The sequence below is a fragment of the Marmota flaviventris genome, chromosome 18 (assembly GCF_047511675.1).
Source record: "Marmota flaviventris isolate mMarFla1 chromosome 18, mMarFla1.hap1, whole genome shotgun sequence".
In the NCBI taxonomy this organism is placed as follows: Eukaryota; Metazoa; Chordata; class Mammalia; order Rodentia; family Sciuridae; genus Marmota; species Marmota flaviventris.
In genome coordinates this window covers 46,227,708-46,252,150 of record NC_092515.1, presented here as the reverse complement: position 1 = coordinate 46,252,150, position 24,443 = coordinate 46,227,708, and the positions used below count along the sequence as shown (strand labels likewise).

The following is a 24,443-nucleotide window of genomic DNA, read 5'->3' as shown; positions in this document are numbered from 1 at the left end:
TTAAGAAAGGTTCTAACAAGGAGCTGAACACTCACTTCTACACTGGCATAATCACACATGGAACACTTAAATGGCTTCTCGTGGGTGTGTTTGTAACGACGATGCCGCACCAATTCTCCACTGGTCACAAAGGCCATGTCGCAGTCTGGGCACTTGTGAGGACGAGTACCTACAGAAATGAGGAGATAAGAGGAAGAACAAGGAAAAGGGCAGTTAGTAACAGAGAGTTCAATGTGTGGAACAGAATTAGTGCATGAGATTGGACCCTAGTCATCCCTTCAATTCTGCACTAGACTGAGAATACCTCTACAAATTGTGGGAAAACCCAGCTGAATTTAAAACACTAGTCTCAGGATGTGAAAACACTTGCCAAACTTTATTATTTCTCTCTCTCCCTCTCAGTGTTGGGGATTGAACCCAGCAGTGCTTAACTGCTAAACTACATTCCCAGCTCTTTTTATTTTGAACCAGGGTCTCCCAAAGCTGCTGAGGTCAACTTGCAATCCTCCTGCCTCAGCTTCCTGAGATGCTGGGATTACAGGCATGTGTCAACATGTCTGGTTTCAGTTTCTCTTAATTACCCACTTTATGTTGCCTTTGGACATAAAATCCTTCTATCTCTGTTTTGTGAATATCCTGGTCACTATGGATTAAAAGTTAATAAAAACTACATCTGCCTCAACCCTTGCTAAATAAAATATATAACTGTGATGTTTTATCAAATATAGGTCACAGAATTAATTGATCTGACTAGATCATTATTCATTAAGTCTTATTGTTTTATGATTATAAATAACAGGGCCATTGGACTGTCCATATCCTGAAACTTTTTTCTTTCAACACAAACACAAATTTGTTTTCTTCTTCTTCTTCTTTTTTTTTTTTTTTTGTTTGGTACTGGGAATTGAACCCAGGGGGACTTGACCACTGAGCCACATCCTAAGCCCTTTGAGTTGCTTAGGGCCTTGCTAAATTGCCGACTGGTTTTGAACCCAAGATCCTCCTGCCTCAGCCTCCTGAGCCTTTGGGATTACAGGCATGTACCACTGCACCCAGCACAAACTTTTCTATATAAATTTGTTCTGATAAGGAATTACAGGGGCTTATCAAAGACTTTACAAAGTAGTCCTGCTTTATATGTAATTTCTACAGACCACTTTTTAAAGTATATCCATATTTAATGTTCTGTAATCTGAATGTCAATTCATTCAATATTTAAACTTTTGGGGGGCAGTAGGGATTCAACTCAGGGGTACTCTGCCACTGAGCTACATTCCAAGCCATTCTTCCTTTTATTCTGAGATAGGGTCTCACTAAGCTTCTAAGGCTGGCCTTGAACTTGTGATCCTCTTGCCAAAGTTTCTTAAATCACTAGGATTTCAGGTGCACACCTCTATATCTGGCTGTATTTAAACATTTTTAATGAATATCATATCCTCTATATCTCTTTTGTTTTTGCTGAAAAAAATCTTAGTGATTTTAACATACCCTCACATAGTAGTTCTATAACTGATCTTTTCCAGCTACTTTGCAAATAAGGCTGACAGCATAACACAGTGCTATTTTTATAGACTTACTCAGATACTAGGAACTCTCTCTAATTGTGGACAGCAGGTAAAGGTTGACAGCAGATAATACCAAACATTAAAAAAAAAATTAAAAAGAAAAAATAAAGGCTACCTTTGAGAATGGAATCAGGAAGTGTCACAATGTAATGAATGGGACTAGCCATACATAGAAATGATTAAGAAAATGAAGAGAATCCTGGAGTAAAAAGTTTGACTAGAGTATTATAGGAACTAAGAAATTCCAGGACATTTATTTGCTCAATTTGCTTCTTTGGTACCACTGAAGATGTAAGAGTGAAAGATAGAGTTCTTTCTGTGATGTACGTAGTCTGGTGGTACAGGTAAATAAATTAAAACAAATATGAAGAAAAGGAAAGCAACATTCATTTCTGTTAGGACAAGGCAAGCTGAAAATAACTTGTGGTGTTCACCTAGTACTATCTAGCAGGGAGTTAAGAGGCCTGTCTCAGGTAGAAACAAACATGGCAATTAGCAAAGAAGTGGACACAAGTGTGGAGCAGGGGTTTCCATCAGGCTATACCATATGACCACTTATGTCCCTCTGCTGAAGGTCCATGTTCACCATTTGCTTTAACATCCTGACATAGGCAAGGGTGCCCTCTAGAATGCATTACAACTGCATTTAGAAAATGGATACATACCTGAATGTTACAGGCTTGTTAGTAGGATGAATCAGTCCTACCAAAACAGCTCTGGGGAACCTACTGAACTTATTCTCAAAGCTGAGGACTAAACCAGGACAGAGTACCTATATCCAAGTACACCCATCTTAGCTTGTCTTAATACAGGGTAAAGCTACTTTAATTTAATGCTCCTGTTATAGTATCTTCAAAGCATCAAATAAATCATATTATCGGGCTGGGGTTGTAGCTCAGTGGTGGAGAGCTTGCCTAGCACATGTGTGGTGCCGGATTCCATCCCCAGTATCACATGAAGATAAATAAAGGTATTGTGTCCATCTACAACTAAGAAAACACAAAAACAAACCAAAACATATGAGTAAAATCTAGAGGGATGTTATAAAATGACTAAGTCACACTAGCAAAGAATATATTTGTGTAAAACTTATTGATTGTAGGCCAACAGACACTCATTCATCTGGCAACCAGGACCAGAGATTCAGGAGGTTAAGGCAGAAGAATGGTAAGTTGATAAAGTACCCCTACATCAAATCTCTAGTACCCTCCTACACATACACACACACAGAGTTATCATATAAAATAAGGTGGAGAACAACGAGAGCAGAAAAACTATTATGCTTGAGGTAGAGACTATGGATAGAAGAAACTATTCTGCATGAAAAACCAAGTTGAGAGAACTTATAACCAACTACTACACTGAAAATACAAAATGTCCAAAACAGACTAATAAAGAAACCTAGTGCAGAATCTCTCCACTATAACCTGTCTATAACCATCAAAAAGCTATAATAGAATATCTGAACATTCCATTAAAGTATGTCTGGCACTTAAACAAATGAATGTCCGAACTATCAGAAAGATGCCTTAAACTTGCCATTCTCAGATTATGAATTACTTATCTTTCCTTGTGGTAAAACAACCAGGAACAGAAAATGCCAGTTCTTACAAAGGTAAAATTTTACTTCTATTTCTAATATTCTTTTTGATAATGCAGGCATTTGTTACCTGAGACTGTATGAGATAATTTTTTGTCTTTTTTTTTTTTTCGTGTGTGTGGTGCTGGGGATTTAACCCAGGGCCTTGTACATGCAAGGCAAGCACTCTACCAACTGAGCTATATCCCCAGCCCCGAACTGCTTTTGTGTGTGTGTCACTGTTGCTAAACCTTAACAACACAGCTGGATATTGTGGTGCACACCTGACACTTGAGAGGCTGAGGCAGGAGGACTGCAAGTTTGAGTACAGCCTCAAGTCCGTGTTTCAAAATAAATAACAATAAAACAAAAATAAAACAAAAAAAACCCTAAAACAAATTTGACAAAAACAAAACAAAACAAAAAACCTCACAACATCATGGTTAAGTCTTCAGGAATTATTCCAGGAAACTATGATAATCTTTTTCTGGATCATCATCCTTGTATCATTTGGATTATATCCCACTCAGCTTTTTTTTTTTTTTTTTTGGTAGTGGGAATTGAACCCAGGGGTGCTTAACCACTGAGCCCATCCCCAGCCCTTTTTTATATTTTATTTAGAGATGAAGTCTCACTGAGTTGCTAAGTGCCAATTTAATTGCTGAGGGTGGCTCTGAACTTGCGATTCTCCTGCCTCAGCTTCCCAAGTCGCTGGGATTACAGGCACGCTGCACTGGGCCGCCACTAAGCTTTTTTGACATTTGCATTTAACTAATGTAACTAAAGCGTACCCGCTTATGGTAAAGTCAAGATTACAAAAAGGACACACACACAAAAAAAATCTTCCTTCTTTAACTTCCTATTTCAATCAGCTTAGATAAAACCCAAGTTTTAACCTTTATCATGTTGTAGCCCCCACATTCTTATCCGGCACCTGTGTGTGTGTTAAGGTGATTCCTCAAGAGGGTGACTGTTCTGAATGCCCTGCCACAGAGATGGCACTTATGTGGTCTCTCATCAGTGTGACTTTTCATGTGACGATCCAAATTTGAACGCCGTGGACACGTGTAACTGCAAAGCTCACACTGGAATGTCTTCTTTACACCTATATACAAAATAAAACACTTACTTGCTGCAGGGTTTCAAGGTGTTAAAATTAATCCCAATTCTTAATTCTTACAAGTATATATTATTCACCTTTATAATGAACTCAATCATACTAAATTAAAATTATCTCATCATTAATAGATTTACTTCCATTTCTTTTAGGGCTTACAAAAAAAGAACTTCATCTGGAAAAAACTTCTATTAGACTGGTTAAAAAAAACTGGTATCCAGATACTAACCTTAAAAAAATACATTGCATAAAATACAACTTATATATGAATTGTTGTACGCTTTATCCCAAAATGATGAGATTATTATGGATAAATTCATTTTACCTTTCTTTTTAATTTTTGTTGGCTTTGGAGGCTTCATATTACCAACAACTTTCTCTGCATTAACCTCTGACAGCAGACCTTCCTGCTGTTCTTCCTCAAAATCGTAGACAGACACATCCACATCTTTGCCCTCCTCTGTGTAACGCAGTTTGCTCTTTTTGGTTTTCTTTGTTTTTTTGGCTGGTGGCTGATAGTCTGGGTCTTTTTGCCAGCTTGGATCTTCCTGAGGTGGAAGTTCCCCTTGCTCTAGTGTCTCCACCTCTCCATTGGCCCCCACTTTCACCACCTGAAACCCTTCAGGCAAAGGTAAGGTGTGACATATCATGGGTTCACTTTCTGCAAGGCCCTCTTTAGACACTTCATTCTCATAAGCCCCCTGAAGTTCTTCTACTGAAGTGGTAGCAACAGGTACAGTCACAGGAACAGGTACTTGAACAAGCTGAAGCTCTCCTATGTTTATAGGCTGTTCCTCCATATTTACAACCTGCAGGGTTATTATCTGGGTATCATCTACAGCAGCCTCTGCTTCTGGAGCCACTGTACCCTCCATTACTTCAGTCTTCATCTGAAGAAGGGTAGGATCCAGCTGTTCCATCATTACCATCTGTACACTGCTATTGACATCCTGGACCACCTCACCCCCATCCGTCTGGTTCTGGGGTAAGTGGCAAGCATCTTCTTCCTGGCCCCCTTCCCGGCGTCGCTGGTAAGTCTTTCTCTCCTTTCCTTTAATGAAAGTTTCAGACTCCTCCACAATGGCTTCAACCGCCTCACCTTCCATATCCCCTTCCTTTATCAAGGGAAAACACAGATTATTATTTAAGATAAAGTTTGTCAAATGAAAACATACATTTTAAAATTAAAAAGAACTCCAGTAAATGAATTAAGCACCAATGGCTGTTCAGCAGACATTATATGCCTCCTGACAGAAGAAAAAGTGTCATCTATGATGCAATCTTGTCAATCAAAACAAAACAAAACAAAAAATCTGAACCAAGAGTCTCGATCCAACTACCAATTAACAGGAAAGAGACGACAGAAAATGTCAAATTACATCGCAAGGATGACATCAGCAAAGTCCCAGTTTAAGGGGAAACAATGAAGGATTAGTTTGTGTTTTTTCTGCAAATAAATGACCAGAAGAAAAAACCAGGAAGGTTGGAGAGACAACCTATCAACTTAAAGTTCTCAACCTAGATGATTTTGCCTCCAGGGATGTTTTGCAAGATCTGGAGACATTGTTAGTTGCTACTACTAGGGTGGGCTGTTAGTATTTGTAACCGGTGGGGACAAATGCTACTAAACATTCTACAAGGAACAGGTCAATCCACCATGAAGAATGATCTGGCCCAAAATATCAACAGTTCTGAGGGAAAGAAACTCTGATACAAAGGACAGAAACTACTAACAATATATGAACCTTCAAATCAACCTTCAAACCAATAAATGATTTTAAAAATGACATGAAACAATTAGAAATTTCAACTCTGAATTTAAAAAAAAAAATTTGTGTGTGTGTTGGGGATTGAATTCAAGGGTGCTTTACCACTGAGCTACATTCCCAGTTATTTTTTATTTCCTGTTGTAGACAATTTCTTGCTAAGCTTATGAGGGTCTCACTAAATTATTGAAGCTGTCCTGGAATTTGTAGTCCTCCTGCCTCAGCCTCCAGAGTCTCAGGCATGCCCTGTGCAACTCTGGATATTTGATGATACTAAAGAATTATTAACAAAACTCGCTTAAATCTTACACATTTTGGGGAAAAGATGGTCAAAAAAATATAAAATTTGTCCTGTCCAGGTGACATTGATGGCATAAGGGGGAGCACAGCTATACTGTTTTTCACAAAATTTCATTTAGGATGAGTAAGTTCAAGAGACCTTCTTTCTATATGGGTAATGGGGTTGTAGCTTAGTGGTAGAGTGCCTGTCTAGCACAGGTGAGCACAGGGTTCCATCTTTAGCACCACATAAAAACAAACAGTGGTCTGGGGTTATAGCTCAGTGGTAGAGTACTTGCTTAACATGTGCTCACTGGATTCAATTCTCAGCACCACATATAAATAAATAAAATAAAGGTTCACCGACAACTAAAACATAATCCTAAGAAAAACACAAAGATTAAATGCTTTAGAAAAGAGAGACCTACTATATAATAAGGAGACTATAATTAATAACTAGGTACAAAATCACTGAGAAGAATTTTTTCGGGGAGGGGGGGGCAAGGATTAAACCAAGGGGGGCTTAACCACTGAACCACATTTCCAGCCCTTTTTAGTTTTTTTATTTTGAGACAAGGTCTTACTAAGTTGCTGAAGCTGGCTTTGAACTTGTGATTCTCCTGCCTTAGTCTCCCGAGTTGCAGGGATTATAGGTATGCACCACCACACCTGGCTCACTGAATAGATTTTAAGTTTTCTCAATGCAACTATATGAGAGGCTGGCAAGTGGCAGAGCCCTTGCCTTGCACATGTGAGGCACTGGGTTCGATCCTCAGTACCACATAAAAATAAACAAACAAAATAAAGACATTGTGTTCATCCAGAACTAAAAAAAAAAAAAAAATAGAAGTATGTGAGGTAATCTGTATGTTAATTAGCTTGATTTAGTCATTCCACAACATATACATATTTCAAAACACCATGTACAATATAAATATGTATAATTTTTATTTGTCAATTAAAAATAGGTGAATTAAAAAATAAATCTTAGGGCTGGGTGTGGTGGCACACTCCTGTAATCCCAGAGGCTCAGAGGCAGAGGCAGAGGCAGGAGGATCGAGTTCAAAGCCAGCCTCAGCAATTTAGTGAGGTGCTAAGCAACTCAGTGAGACCCTGTCTCTAATAAAATACAAAATAGGGATAGGGATGTGGCTCAGTGGTCAAGTGCCCCTGAGTTCAATCCTCTGTACCTAAAAATCAATCAATCAATCTTAGGTCTAGAAATGTAGTTCAGGGATGAAGTACTCACCTAGCGATCCCCACCACCACAAACAATAACAACTGTATTTTTTTTTTAAGTTGTAGACCAACATAACATCTTTATTTTATTTATTTATTTTTATGTGGTGCTGAGGATTGAACCCAGTACCTCACACATGCTATGCAAGTACTCAATCACTGACCCACAACCCCAGTCCCATTGCCCCCTTTTCAAACTGAGAATTAACTCAGGGGTGCTTTACTCCTGAGCTACATGCCAAGTCCTTTTATTTTCTGAGACTGGGTCTTGCTAAGTTGCTTAGGGCCTCACTAAGTGGCTGAGGCTGGCTGTGAATTCATGATCCTCATTTGTCAGCCTCCAGAGTTGCTGGGATTCTCCTGGCCAAACTGTTTATATCTCTTACATCTATTTATAAACACCAGTAGAGAGCCTCCTCTGTTTTTTGGTACCAGGGGCCCTTACCCACTGAGTCACATTCCCAGCCCTTTTTTGTATTTTATTTAGAGACAAGGTCTTGCTAAGTTGCTGAAGCTAGCTTTGAACTCAAACTCCTTCTGCCTCAGCCTCCCAGGCTACTTGGATTATAGGCATGTACTACCATGTCCAGCCCCTGTTGTTTTTTTTGTTGCTGGGGAATTATCTTGCTATTTTATTTTTATTTTGGTGCCCAGGATTGAACCCAGCAACTCACTGAACTATACCTCTAGCCCTTTACCTTGCTGTTTTTAAGCTAATTTCCACCTTAGAAAACATACTGTAAGGGCTGAGGTTGTGGCTCAGTGGTAGAGCGCTTGCTTAGCACATGTGAGGCACTGGGTTCAATCTTCAGTACCACATAAAAATAAATAAATAAAATAAAATAAAGGTTTTTGTGTCCATCTACAACTATAAAATTTAAAAAAAAATAGAAAACAAAAAAGATTAAGGTATAACTGATATATTTTAAAAAATTATTCATTTTTGAATTTGTTTGGATGTATGTTTGTGGTAGATATAAATACATCCTGGTATGTGTGTGATAATGAACCAACATCAAGGTACTAAACATCACCTAAAAAATTTCCCTGTATTGCTGTGGGATTTATTTAGTTTTTCATGCTAAGAATATTTAGCATGAGATCTAATTAATCTCTTTTCATATTCAAACTGCAGAATACCACATTATTAACTATAGGTACTATGTAGTATAGCAGGTCTATAGAACGCATTCATATTAAAATAACTGAAACTGTATACCCACTGAGCAACATTTCCCCATTTGTCATTTTTTTCCATCCTGTTTTTTTGAAGCCAGAATCAGAACTTAGATTCAGACTCTACTAGCCTTGTTTGTAGCCAGCATACAACACAGCCTCCAGTGTTCTATCATCAACTTGACATTAGTCTTTCTCTTACATGAGACCATGAGTTCCCCGAGGACAAGAAATACATCTAACAAGTGGTTTTTACTCAATACTGTGACTAGGTTGGTAAGTACTAAATAAATGCTAACCAAATTGAAAATATAACAGAAAATAATCAGCCAACTCATATATTGTGGATCTGAAGTCCTGGGAGTAGAGAATACTCACATTCCTAAGAAGAAAATGAATCTGAGCAATAATCTAACTCAGTGTGTATGTGTTTTGGGGGAAATGTATTAACGGCTTTAGGTTAAATAAATAATCTTATAAAAAAGGGTAAGAACTGCCAGGTTTGGTGGCACAGGCTACTCAGGAGGCTGAAGGAGGACTTTAAATTTGAGGCCAACCTAAAAAAGTATTGCTATACTTTTTTAGAAGATATATCTTTAGTTGTAGATGGACATAAAACCTTTTATTTATTTATTTTTATTATTATTATTTTTTTATGTGGTGCTGAGGAGTGAACCAGTGCCTCACATGTACTAGGCAAGTGCTCTACCACTGAGCTATATCCCCAGTCCCCAAAACAATACTCTATAACCTTACCAAAACATAAGTATAACTAGGCGTGGCTGCACACAACTGTAATCTCAGTGACTGGAGAGGCTGCATCAGGAAGATAGCAAGTTCAAGGCCAGCCTTAGCAGATTATAGAGACCCCATCTCAAAATGAAAAATAAAAAGGGCTGAGGGTGTGTGTGGTTCAGTGTTACAGCACCCCTGGGTTCCATCTCCAGTACAAAAATAAACAAGAAAAAATAAAAGTTTACTTCCAAATTAATATTTAAAGTGTTTTACATCTTGGCCTAGTTTCAAACAAAGCTTTTGCTACTTCTATTAGAGATATACTTTTCCAGTTATCTGTGCAAGCTCTGTGTCCACACTAGCAGTGAGAAATGGTTCCTTAAGCCAGGACTAACTATAAGGCAGCACAAAGACTGGAGAGAGATAGGCAGGGCCTGTTTCTGCAGTCTACAAGTTCAGGACAAAAATGGTACAAAAATTCAAGGTAAGATTAGGAAGGTTTAGAGAAAGATAACAATCAGCTATGGAGCAAAATGCTGCCCAAATGTGGAACTGGAATGGAATCCTGAAACATGAGCAGGGTACATAGACAGTCTGGAGAATGTATGTGTTTTTGGGAAAAAGGTGTTAAGAGCTTTAGGTAAAATAAAGAACTTATAAGGAAGGGTAAGAATTGCCAGGTTTGGTGGCACAGGCTACTGGAGAGGCTGAGGGAGGATTGTAAATTTGAGGCCAAACTTGACAACCGGGAATACCTTGTCTAAAAAAAAAAAAAACCAGAAAGAGCTGGGTGATATAGCTCAGTAGTACAGTGCCTTGAATTCCATCCTCAGTACAGAGATCCCCCCGACCCCCCAAAAAAGAGTTGGCTTAAGGCACAGGACAGAGAAAAGGTAAAAGGGGTGCTGGTTACAACCATAGTTTGGATGGCCTTAAATGACAAAAATGTGAAAATGTGAAGTAAATCTCATGTGGTCAGCAATGGAAAATAATGTATGCTTTTTGGGCAGGAAAGTTAAGATTCACATCAGGGCTTGAACTCCTTATCAAAATGTATCTAATTTTTTTTAGGGGGGAAAGATGTATTTAATATCTTCTGGATTTCAAGGTCCCCCTGTCTGACCTTATGACAATTTATTCAGATTTCTGATTTGCTGCACTCCTCTAGCACACACTTTCCCCTCCAGTCAAGCTGTTTGTCTATTCATAGGAACACAGTTCCCACTGCCATCTCCCTTTTTTACTGTGTACTTTATGTCCTTCTTATCCTTCTCAGACTCAAATCATTCTTAGCACAACAAAATCTTGAGGTTCTGTGGCAATCACTTTTGCTCCAAATGTCTCTGCTGATAAAATAACTACAGTTTTATACTTAAAAATGTCTCAACCAGAAGTTTAGGAGGTTGAAGCAGTAGGAATACAAGTTCCAGCCCAGCCTGGACAACTTAGTGAGACTACGTCTCCAAAGAGTGAGAGAGACAGAGACAGAGATATAGAGATATCTCATTTATATTTCTTGTTGTTAAAGACTACTTTAAGCATAATCTTAACTATCATTTTGTATACAAACCCAATATTGCTAAGATGGATTATTTTTGGAAATAGGAATCCTCTACTGCAACACTGCTCAATAAAAATATTATGTGAAACCAGTGTGGTGGCACCCATCTATGATTCCAGCTACCTAGGAAGCTGAAGCAAGTAGCTGAAGAGTAGCTGAAGCAAGAGGATCCCAAGCTGGAGGCTAGATTGGGCTACTTAGTGAGACCCTGTCTCAAATAAAAAATTAAAAGGACTGAAGATGTAGCTCAGTGGTACAGTGTCCAAGAGTTGAATCCCCAATTCTCTCTCCCTCCCTCCCTCCCTCCCTCCCTCCCTCCCTCTCTCTCTCTCTCTCACACATACACACACACACACAGTGTAAGCCACAAATGTGAGACGTGTAATATAAAATGTGTTTTAAAAATTCATAATTTGAAGAAATTTGTTAAAAAGGCAAAATGAAACAAGTGAAATTAATTTTAATCTACTTTATTTAACCCAACATGTCCAAAATATTATCATTTCAAGGTGTAATCAATACACATAATCAATACAAAAACTATTCATGAAATACTTTATATTCTTTTTCATACTAAGTACTTTCTAACACACCTCAATTTGAACTAGGGGCTACTGTACTTATTGGATAGCACAGCTTTAAACTTTTGTTGCTCAAAATCTGGTCTCAGGACCAGCAAAAATGGGGTAACCTTGGAGATTTTTAGAAACACAGAACTTCAGGTGCTACCCTGATGCACAGAATCTGACTTTCCAACTTATATTATACCATTACTTTTTTTTTTTTTTGAGCATGACACCATTTTATTTTTTTTTTTACACCATTACTTCTTACTTTTTTTTTAATGAGAGAAGCTTTCCAGGCCACAAAGGTCCCATAGTTAGTATTACAACAAAGAGGATGATAACAACAATGTCTGGATTTAGGGAACATAGAATAAGCCCCACCTATCTTAGAGATATTACTGTGAAAGTTATTAAAGAACAAAGAACAAAAATTCACATGCTGTAAATGTTAATGGTGGCTCTGCCTGCAAATACTACATAATCCCAGACTGCTTAAGTATTCCAATATAAAATCAGTAGAGGAAAAACATTTAATCTCAGAGTTAGGGTTTATAGGACACAATCTGAAGAACACAGAAAAATCCACTTTTGTCCTTCTGTCTGAAAACTTAAAATGTTAGAAACTGAGTGTTTCTAAAAACAGCCTAAAAAAAGTCAAAGAATTATAACAGTAGAAAAACAACTGTTATAAAGAAGTACAAATTGAAACAAACTGTGCTGCCAAGGAGGGGAGCTAACAGTATTTGCTCATTATGAAAAGAACAAATGGCATTAGGTCCTTGAACATCAGCATCTATTCAAGTCTTAAATAGTAACTAATATTTTTACAGAGAAACACAAAATAAAAAGTGACAAGTCACCAACCTCTCCCAGACACTGCTTAGAAATCTCAGTGCATCCTTTCAAGCAGTAGATCCCTCAATCTAACTTCCTCCAGGAAAAGCGAGTCTCTCCTCTGAATCAATAACTAACCCAATAGGCTGGACCAGGCCTCACTCCCTACTCCTTGGGGACAGCGCTCTTAGCTGCCTCACCCTTATAAATAGCTCCAATCCATTTCCTCCCTTCTTCTTCAGACTCTATTTCTTTTCTGTTTATTTATTTATTTTAAAATTTTTAGGTACTGGGGATAGAACCCAGGGGAACTTAACTACTGAGCCATACACCCAGCCCTTTTTATTTTTTATTTTGAGACAGTGTCCCATTAATTCTTTAGTGGCTCTCTCCTTGTTTGAGTTGGTTGTATCTTGTAAGTTTTGTCAAATCTCTTTTGTGAACTTACACCAATAAAAACAGGTTTTTTGCATTTACTTCTGGAACACCCCATCCCCAGATTATTCAAGTCTCATTTATGGAAAGTGAAAAATGAAGCATGTAAAAGATAAAAGATGTTTATATTTCTTTTTTTAATATTTATTTTTTTAGCTGGACACAATATCTTTATTTTATTCATTCTTATATGGTGCTGAGGATCGAACCCAGGGCCTCACATATGCTAGGCGAGCGCTCTAACACTGAGCCACAACCCTAGCCCAAAAGATGTTTATATTTCTATGTTTAGAAATAATCATCCACCAATTTAGTGTCTGCTCAGTTTTCCCATGTATACACTTTCTCTTTATTCCTTCCATGCTCAAATTTACATTTGCTGTCTCCAAAGTTTTACTTCTACTACTCCTCAGCACACCAATTTGGTTTCTGCTCCCCAATACTCTACTGAAATGCTCTGAAGCCAGCAATGGCCCTTAACTAGTAAATCCAAAGGAGACTTTTCTGTCCTTATCTGACTTGACCTCTCTGTGGAACCCAGCATTCTATTCTAGGCTTTATCCCAGAATTATGCCAGACCATCAGAAAGCTGGGTATTCTTGGACCACATGGTCTTATCCCCTACAGAACTGCTTTCACTGAGTTTTGTTTTGGCATTATGCCCTTGGCTTGAACTAAAGGATACACGGTGAAATTACATTTGGAGTTAATGCTTGGAAAAGCTACTTTTCAACAAAAGAATTTTTTTCTTTCTTTGTGAGACCTGTGTAACAGGTACTAGTTTTTAGTTGGCCACACTGTGATCAATTTATTGCTTCTTGAACTATGCAATAACGTTTTGTTCTGCCCTGTATTTTCTGGTTTCTAAAATAAATTTATATTATTATTTTTATTTTCTATACATTTTTTCAAATTCTTTGTGAGTTATATAAATGAACTTAAAAATAGGGCATATAAATAAATTTACAATTGTACACACGTATTTTAAATAGAAACTACAGAAAATTAAACTATAAACCTATACCACTCACAACAAACATATCAAAAAACAATGAATAGGGGACTAGGGGGAGTTATGGTTATAGCTCAGCAGTAAAGTGCTCACCTTGCACATGTGAGCCACTGGGTTCGATCCTCAGTAGCACATAAAAATAAAATAAAGGTATTGTGTTCACCTACAACTAAAAAATAAATAAATAAGTAAAAATTAAAAAAAATTTAAAAAACAACAAAAAAGGCTGGGGCTATATAGCTCAGTGGCAGAGCACTTGCTTTGCATGTGTGACGCACTGGGTTCAATCCTTAGCACCATATAAAAATAAAACAAATAAAATAAAGGCATGCTATCTAACTACAAAAAAAAAAAAATCTGGAAAGGGGTGGGTGGGGAGGGGTTGTGGGACTGGAGCCTTGCTTCCCCTCCTTCCCCTTCCCCTGGTTCCCTATCCTTGGGGCCGTTTGTTAAAAAAGAATAATAAAATGATTTAAAAAAAAATCTGTAGGAGCTTTTTCAAGACGATACAACTCTTCATAAGACATAAAGACCCCATTTAGGAGGGACACTACAATCTGTGTAAATGACTAGAAATGTTAACCCTTGTAATGATGCCAATTCTTCCATTTTATATAAAATAATTAAAAATCTGCCAAAAAATAAACAGAAGATTGAAGATAGCAATAAAATTTCTGAAAAATAACAAAGGTCACTGTCTATGCCAAACATTAACATAGCATAAAGCATGACAATTAATATGGTATTATCACTACCACAGGCAACTAAAAAAAAAAAAAAGAAAAAATCCAGGAATAAACACTAGCACATTAAAAAGTTGTCATTTTAAATTAGCGGGGACAAGAGGACTATTTCATAAAAGATGCCAGAAAAACTGCAATTACTTAGAGAAAAAAAATGAGCTATCTTTTGCTCTGTGTTTTGAAGCATGGGAAATAGACAAATCAGAGAAAATGTCTGAGATCCACCTTCAAGGTAAAAAAAAAAATACTATATGACAAAAATATGTTGAACAAAATTTTTAAAATATCTGTACTAATACATTAACACCTTTCTTATATAAATACCAGAAACTTGTAAGAAAATGATAAACACCCAAAGAGGAAACTGGGCAAAGAACATAAATACAGAACTCAAAGAAATATGAATGGCAGGGCTGGGTATGCAGCTAGCTCAGGGGCAGAATGCCTCTTTAGTATGCATGAGGCCCTTGGAACACACACACAAAAGGCAGATGAAGGGGGGTAAAAAAAAAGAAAAGAAAAAGGAACCTTGTTAAAATGAAACTAAAATAATGGGGAAGTTTTATCTTTATTAAACTGCTAAGCTGTTTTAAAGGATACTTTCCAAGTTAGTCTTGGCGCAATTAAACCAGCACAGTCCTACAGAAGGTACTGAAGATGTGAATGAAAAACTTTTATAAATAACATTCATATTGAGATTGGTAATTTTATTTCAGACTTTTAAGAACAATAAGATTAGCCAAGCTACAGGTGTGCTTTTATAGTTTTAACACTCAGGAGGCTAAAGCAGAAGAATTACTTGAGCCCAGGAGTTAGAGACCAGCCTCAAAAACAACAGGATTAAGGGTATTATTATTATTATTGCCAACTGAACCCAGGGGAGCTTTTACCACTGAGCCACATCCCCAGCCTTTTTAAGGTTTTTTTGTTGTTGTTTTGTTTTTTTGAGACAGGATGTTGATAAGTTGTTAAGTTGCTGAGACTAGGCTTGAAGTTGTGATCCTCCTGCCTCAGCCTCCCGAATTATTAGGATTACATGTTTGCAAAGTGAATAATTATAAACAACCTAAAAATCCAGCCACAGGAGAATTGTTAGAACTGGTAAAAATGATACATCCACAAAATGGAATACAACATTATGTACACATTAAGTATCATATTTTAATAATATTATTGTCTCTTGGTATCCATGGAGAATGGTTCAAGGATTCAACCACCACCCCATGTGTATATTAAAATCTGCAAAAGTTCAAGTCACTTATGTATAAAATGGTATGGTATAGTATTTTTATATAACCTATGTACAAACTCCCACATTATACTTTAAATCATCTCTAGATTACTTGTAATACCTAAAAGAATACAAATACTATGTAATTAAATATTATACTGTATTATTTAGGAAATAACAAGGAAAAGTTTATTTGTATTAAGTGCAGACACAGTTTTTCCTCCCGAGTATCTGTGATCTGCAGTTGGCTGAATCTGTGGACATGGCACACAGAGGACAGACTGTACTTAATATGGGGAAAATATTTGTTCTATATTTTTAAAAAGGAGGGGGAAAGTCAGAATAGTTATTAAGAACCAGAGAACTAATGGCCACAGTAGCACATGCCTGTAACCCCAGTGGCTTAGGAGACTGAGGCAGGGGGATCACAAGTTCAAAGCCAGCCTCACCAAAAGCGAGGTGCTAGAAACCCAATGAGACCTTGTCTTTAAATAAAATATAAAATAGGGCTGGAGATGTGGCTGAGTGGTCAAGTGCCCCTGAGGTTCAATCCCTGGTACCAAAACAAAACAAACAAACAAACAAAAAAAAAAACTGAGACCTGCTGGGCATAGTGGTGCATGCCTGTAATCCCAGCTACCCAGAAGGATAGCAAATTTGAGGCCAGCCTCGGCAACTTAGGGAGACCCTATCTCAAAATGAAAAATAAAAAAGGGCTGGGAATATAGATCAGTGGTATAGTACCCTGGATTCAATCCCCAGTACCAAAGGAAAACACCCCACAAAACCAGAGACCTGTATTCCAATTCTGATTTTTCTAAACATGAGTGTGCCCTGGAGTGTAATAATCTACTTTACACGCCTTTGTTTCCTTTTCTATAAAAAGAAAATGGTACTTACTTCATAGTTTGGGCTTCAACCAGCTCTGTATCCTTATAAACCAGCCCAGAAGGCAACAATACAGTTTAGTTGAATGACAATATGCCCTTTCCTTCCCCTAAAATTCTTAATCACAAATCTTAAATAAATTTTCCCCATAAAAATGACTTCTCTGATAAATTTCTGAGTTTCTATAGGATGAAGTATTTACCAGTTGACAGAACCTGGTAAGTTATCAAATCCAGGAATGGAGGAAACACAGAAACGTCAAAAAGGAACAGGGCTGGGGCTATAACTCAGTGATAGCACTTGCCTACTATGTGCAAGGCCTTGGGTTCAATTCCCAATACTGACAACAGTGTGTGTGTGTGTGTGGGGGGGGGGGGGTGCCCAACAGCTTCCCACGCTGGTCCTTCTTTGCTCAGCACATTAATGTCAGACTAAATCTTCCTAAAATGGGGCTCAAAAACTCACAGTGAAGATAGACAAGGTGGTGTGCACCTGTAGCCCCAACTACTTGTGAGGCTGAGGCAGAAAAATCAATTGAGCCCTGGAGTTCAGAGACAGCCTAGACAACATAGTGAAACCCTGTCTCCTAAAACAAAAACAAAACAACAAAACCCCCTCATAATGGTTGATGCTTAGTGAATCAAGTCCAAACTATCTGGCTTAGCTCCCAGAGTTGGAGCATTGTACAGTTTGTTCCCATCCCTTCCACCCACTCAATCTCACCTTTCAATACTTCCTGTTAGACATCTCCATCCCAGTGTCTACTCTTATCCCCAGTTCAAGCCATTCCCTACCTCAATGTTTTTTCAACTTTGAACAGTGGAGACTGACCTCAGGTTTTGTTTAACTGCAGTATAATGTCCTATGTCTGCATATCGTCCCCAACACAAAATTCCCTTTCTAAGCGCAGAAACGATGCCTTTGACCTTTGCATCCTCTATACCAGTGGATACAAACCAGTGTTAGGTAAACAATAGACACTCTCATCACATGAAACACATAAATGGTTCTTGTACAGTACAAGTGGCAGGAAGGGAACAAGGAAAAACAAAACACGATATGTTAAGTGAAAACTATATGAATTAATATTCTTTATTGTTCTGTTAGTATTTTTTTTTCTTTAATGGAGGCATTAGAGACTGAATCTTGAGGCACTTTACCACCGAGCTACACCCCAGCCCTTTTTTGTTTTTATTTTAAGACAGGGTCTTGCTAAATTGTATTGCCAAGGCAGGCCTAAAATTTGTGATTGTCCTGTCTCAGCCTCCCAAGTCACTGGGATTACAGGTGTGCACCACTGTACCAGGCTCATTTTTTAACAACAACAACAACAACAACAAAAAATCTCAATACAATTACAGGTTAGATTAAAAAGCAACCTGCCGGGCTGGGATTGTAGCTCAGTGGAAGAGCACTTGCCTAGCTTGTGTGAGGCACTGGGTTTGATTCTCAGCACCATATATAAATAAATAATATAAAGGTCCATTGACAACTAAAAAAAAAGCAACCTGCCATTTAAATAACAGCTAACTGAATACATCAACTTTGGAATATATCAAAATTCAGTAATGTATAAACAATGATTACACAGCTACATAGCACATATGTCAGATAACTCCCAGAGGAAAACAACCAAATTATCCTTTTATATTCATCATTCAAGAGTTTAGTCATTTACAGAGATTGGTTATTATAAAATATACATGTTATTTGGAATAATCCATTTTGTTACTGTAATAAAGACAATTCTTAGGAATCTCTTTTCTAAATGAAACCACCATAATTTTTTGTCAAATATACTCTGTCACAGGCACAACAGATTGTTTTTAAAAAATTCCAACTTATTTCCTGGAGATCAGAAGACTTGTATACACTGGTAAGAAATAGCCCTAATTCCCCATGAGTTTCCCCATGCAACTTTGAAGAGGTCTAATATGAAGGTCATCTAAACCAGTCTAATAAAGGACAATGTGAACCATATCATCAGAAGGCAGAGAACAGAGAAAATACCTATGGCTTCTCCTTTTCTAGATTTTTAAATAAGAAGAATGTTAAGTGAAAAGTCTAGTATGGTGTTCTAACTACAGCGAGCATTAAATGTTGTCATGTCAAGTTAAAAAAAAAAAAAAGCATGAAAAATAAGTAATCAGTTTATCCTGAGAATGAAGGAAAAAACTCCATGTTTTTTGCCAGATGCAGGACAAAAACCAATAACAGGAATAAAAATTATACACACTTCTAGAACCAAAGTTAGGTTTAAAATTCAAGCAGGATAACTGTTACTCCTGAAAATATATACATTACCATCTCATCTGAGAGGTTAAGATACATTAAAGCAACCATCAATATCTATGAACTAGTACCAGGAAACTTGCAGGTTACAGTAAGAATAAGGAGGGACTGGTAGACAAAATGATTCAAGCTGAGAAGCAGAAAAATACATGACCATTTCTTTCATGGTGATCAGAACAGAAGCAACATTTATCTGAGGTGGCACTCACCTGCTCACAGGTGAGTAGTTGTAATTGGACATAATACCTTTATTTATTTATATGTGGTGCTGAGGATCGAAACCAGAGCCTCACACATGCGGGGCGAGAACTCTACCGCTAAGCCACAATCCCAGCCCCATCACTTTTCTTTACTGTCAATTTTAAGCACAGCAGGGTTGGTTTTTTGAGAATTAAAAGAGAAATAAAGTAATGTGAAAAAGAGTGCCCCAGTATTTTGTTAACAACCCCCTTCCCCATTTGCTATTATTAAAGGGTACAGTCAGAACAAAACAGTATCCTAATAGCCATAAAGAGCTCTGAATCTAGGAAATATATGCTAATAAAATATTTAAAATGGGAACAGTGTCTATTGCTGGATATAAAAAAATAAAAGTTCAAAGGGTTCTTTCTCAAGCAAACGGGAAAAGTGGGGTATAAGGTTGTTATACTAGTTAAATAGCACAGGCATTGGAGGTAGACTCAACCAGTACTGCAGCACCGTTCACCTCAAGATAAGCTTTGAATTCTACACAGGAGAGCTGAGGATGTAGCTCAGTAGTAGAGCACTTGCCTCCCATGCATGAGTCCCTGAGTTCAAATCCCCAGTTACTGCCAACAATAACAATAACAGCAACAGAAAAAGAATGAATTCCAAACAGGACTAAGTTCTTGTCTGGCTGGCAGACAGACAAAAAATAGCAGCTATACAATGCTATAACAGTGGTTAACAACCCTGGCACAGAGGCTCTCTTAAGGAGAGGAAATGTTAACACTGGGTTAAAAAAATGTAATGGATCTTGCTAGGTGAACTAGTAGAGGAAAGCATTTTAGCAGAGGGAACACTATAGGACAAGATATATATATATATATATATATATATATATATATATATATATATATATTTTTTTTTTTTTTTGAGAGAGAAAAGAGAGAATTTTTTAATATTTATTTTTCAGTTTTTGATGGACACAACATCTTTATTTTATTTTTATGTGGTGCTGAGGATCAAACCCAGCGCCCTGCGCATGCCAGGCGAGTGCGTTACCGCTTGAGCCACATCCCTAGCCCAAGAACATATATTTATGCATGGAATTACACAAATTTTGTGCAGAAGAAATTCATTGTAACCAAGTGGAACTACATTAAACTATCTCAAATTTATTACTGTGATCCGGTTTCAGAGGTCATGTTCTGGCCCTTCATTAAAGGTAGTGCATATATTTCAATTACTGAACATTTATATATAAAAGAGAAGACAGCTAGGTGTGGTGGTGTACACCTGTAATCCCAGCAGATTGGGAGGCTGAGGCCCTAAGCAATTTAGCGAGACCCTGTCTCTAAATAAAATACAAAAAACAGCTGGGGATGTGGTTCAGTATTTGAACAACCCCAGGTTCAACCCCTAGGACCAAAATCAAAAAATAAATAAAAAATCCTCCAGAAGACAGTGCTTACTGGGAAGTCAATGATGGTGCCACAGTACTAGCTAGAGGCGGATTTCTGAGCACACTGTCCCTCTCTTTGCTCTCTATAGCACACATGACACTTTCACCAGCACAGAGCCTCCCTTCTCTTTGTTCTCCCAGATCCCTCTTTGCCTCACTCCAAACACACAACCCTGAAGTAGTTATACCATTTTTAGAGAACTCCTACAGTCTTTCATCACTTGGAAAGAAAGGTTGAGAATCTATCGCAAGTTTATAACTTTGAATAAAAACACAACAGGAAGAAATCACACACACACACACACACACACACACACACACACACTAGGATTTATACAACACCTAACAGGTGCATCTATGGAATTTTTCAGCAAATGCTACCTGAGCAGTGATTCCAACATAAACTAATGGATTGTAAGGCTCAATGAGTATGTCCTGAAGTTTTACCTCTATTCTTGGGAGCCACCAATATGAAATAATCTGTTAAGGTGGTAAGGCATGATAAAAGGGAAAAGCCCTCCCCACAGACACACAAAAAGAGACAGAGTGATGAACACACAACAGGGTAACTATTCACAGTTTTGCGCACACCTGTTAATACCAGCGGCTTCGGAGGCTGAGACAGGAGGATCTCGAGTTCATAGCCAGCCTCAGCAAAAAGCAAGGCACTAAGCAACTCAGTAAGACCCTGTCTCTACAAAATAGGGCTGGGGATGTGGCTAAGTGTTCCTGTATTCAATCCCCAGCAACCACCCCCTTCAAAAAAAAGGAAAAATGAGAGGCAGGAGGAAGTATTACTTCTCATTATTACTATTTTGTACTGTTTGAATTGTTTCCTCCTACATTAAATAAATAAGATAGTTACAGAAAATTCACATAACACAATTTTTTAAATTGCATTATATGTATATGTCCATTAAAAAAACCACAGAATAGTGGCCAAAGGTTAACACACCAAACTATTTATAGTGTTTTCTTCTGGGAAAGGAAAGTATAAGGTTCTAGCAAAATTCCCCAATTATTTGACTCTTCTTAAGAATGAAAATAAATATTACTTGATATTTTATAAACTTAAAAGTTATATTTTAAAATACCAAATTTAAGTGTGGAAAAATGGAAGATCAGCCTCTGCGACACCAATTCCCCCATACACTAAGTCAGATGTCCAGCTGCCAGGCTCTTTCTCCTGCCTCCACTTGGACAAGCGTGCTCTTAACTCAGTAAGTCTGGATGATGTTACTGTCAAAGTATACTAGCTTTCAACTCCTTTTATCATTACATTGTATTTATCAGAAAACTTCAATGCCACTTCTTACTATATAGGGTTTTTTTTTCCCTTTTTTTTTTGGTGGGGGGGTGGGGGGAACCAGAAATTGAACCCAGGGGCACTTCACCAGTGAGCCCCAGCCCCAGTCCTTTTTTATGTTTTACTTTGAGATAGGGTCTTGCTAAGTTGTTTAAGGTCTTGCTAAATTGCTGAAGCTGGTCTTGAACTTGGGATCCTTCTGCCTTAACCTCCCAAACTTCTGGGATTATAGGTGTTTACCACCACACCCAGCTGTACTGAGCTTTTTCCCCTTAAAAATTATGCAACACATGGCGCTGGGGTGGGTTGTGGCTCAGTGGTAGAGCGCTTGCCTAGCACCTGTGAGGCACTGGATTGGGTTCCCAGAACCACATTTGAAAAAAAAAATAAAGATATTGCATCCATCTGCAACTAAAAATATTTTATGCAACATAGGTGAGAAAATTTAGATAATACAAACCTACTCAATCTTATATAAACAACACATTTTATATAAATATCATGAGATTATTCCTTCCATAATATGTGATAATCTGCTTTGTGTAGCACATCACATATCTTTCCATTTCAATATATTTTATACTTAATGACTGACATTTTATTATCTGGATGCATTATACTTTAATAGTCCTCTTATGTTGATTATTGTTATTACCAATTTTTGGTAATTGTGCTTTATCTAAGTTAAGGGGAAAAAACTTACTAGCATCATAAAATAACTAGGTTATATTGAGGTATTGAGGATTGAACTCAGGGGTATTATGCCACTGAGCTACATTCCCAAGAGTTTGTTTTGGAGATTTTTATTTTGACACAAAGTCTCACTAATCTGCTAAGGCTGGCTTCAAACTTGGGATCCTCCTGATTTAGCCTCTGGAGTAGCTAGAATTACAGGCATGTGACACCATAACTGGCTTAGAAAATTGTAATTTTTTTTTTTCAGTTGTAGATGGACACAATACCTTTACTGATTTATTTTTATGTGGTGCTGAGGATCAAACCCAGTGCCTCAAATGTGCTAGAAGAGCACTCTATCACTGAATCACAATCCTAGCCCTTAGAAAATGTAATTCTTTTTTTTTTATAATTTTATTTTTTAGTTGTAGTTGGACACAATACCTTTGTTTTACTTATTAATTTTTATGTGGTGCTGAGATCGAATCCATGGGCCTTGCCCCTGCTAGGCAAGCGGTCTACCACCGAGCCACAATCCCAGCCCTGAAAATGTAATTCTTAAGTCTCACAATAAAAACAATACATTATGTAACAATACTTAGTAACCATAAAACACAAAAGAACAACTGATTTTTTTTTTTTTAATTTTTTTTTAATATTTATTTTTTAGTTCTCGGCGGACACAACATCTTTGTATGTGGTGCTGAGGATCGAACCCGGGCCGCACGCATGCCAAGCGAGCGCGCTACCGCTTGAGCCACATCCCCAGCCCAAGAACAACTGATTTTGAAGAATTATTTTAACTGCGCTCAAGTTAATAAATTTGTTTCTAAAACTGTTTTATTATAATTATAGTTTTAGACTTGATTTTGATTATAGTTTTCTCATTTGTTTTAAATTATAATCCGTATCACTAGATGGAAGGAACTTATCTAACAATTCTGACTTGGTCTAGTCATTTAAAACTGCCTAACAATCATCTTGTGTATGTCAGCCATGTGTAGGAATACATACACAAGCAAGTAGACTTCTATTTTCCATAGTAGAATGCTATAGGGACAAAGTAGTTTTCAATAATTCAAAAGTATTGCTTCTTATTGTTCCTACCATGGTACCTATATAAACAATATAAAGAGCACTTCCCAACCCAAGCACTCATGCCTCCTTTTAAGATTTGTGTTTGCATTCTGCTCCAAAAATGTGTATTTTTTAAACATAATAACAGTTTTAATTACTTACCAGTTAAATTATTTAACTCACTGCCCTCTTAATTAGCATAACTGAAGCTCCAAGAAGATGGGTCATGTTTATCTTGTGGCTTCAAGTACCCCGGAATCACACCACCTTGTATCCTGAGAGTATTTATATTCCAGTTTGAGAAACAGGAATCTTACATTAAAGGTACCCATAAAACTTAAGAGTGACCAACATGTTCCTATAATCCCATTTCCTAACCTTTTTTTAAATTTTTATTTTTTAGTTATAGATGGACACAATACAATACCTTTATTTTGTTTATTTTTTAATGTGGTACTCAGTCCACATTAAAAAGGATCAAACTCAGTCCCTCACACATGCTAGACCAGCGCTCTACCACTGAGCCACTACCCCAGCCCCCATTCCTAAACTCTTAATGCTAGATTTCTCAACAGTTCTTCAAATAATGATTTTTTTTTTCTCTTTTCTGCACTTTATTAGCATGTATTCTGAGTCAACATTCTTAAAAAAACTGTAGGGCACAAGTTATTTCTAGAAGGACAGGACACTATCACAGACTTTGTTCTTTCCATGTAGCAAGA

At 37.4% G+C, this 24,443-nt stretch overlaps 1 protein-coding gene across 3 annotated transcripts in view; it reads right to left on the bottom strand.

Moving 5' to 3' along the window:
• Nucleotides 1-24,443, bottom strand: part of Ctcf (CCCTC-binding factor) — a 46,973-nt gene that overhangs the window by 16,215 nt on the left and 6,315 nt on the right. For 2 of the 3 annotated variants that reach the window (XM_027953913.2, XM_027953914.2), the window contains exons 3-6: nt 23,884-23,996; nt 4,587-5,376; nt 4,079-4,249; nt 36-169 (exon numbers count right to left, since the gene is read on the bottom strand). In XM_027953913.2, the coding sequence (XP_027809714.1) occupies nt 36-169; nt 4,079-4,249; nt 4,587-5,367 (1,086 nt within the window). In that variant the 5' untranslated portion in view covers nt 5,368-5,376; nt 23,884-23,996. The remainder of the gene's footprint in view (nt 1-35; nt 170-4,078; nt 4,250-4,586; nt 5,377-23,883; nt 23,997-24,443) is intronic. The other variant, XM_027953912.2, reaches the window with a different exon arrangement.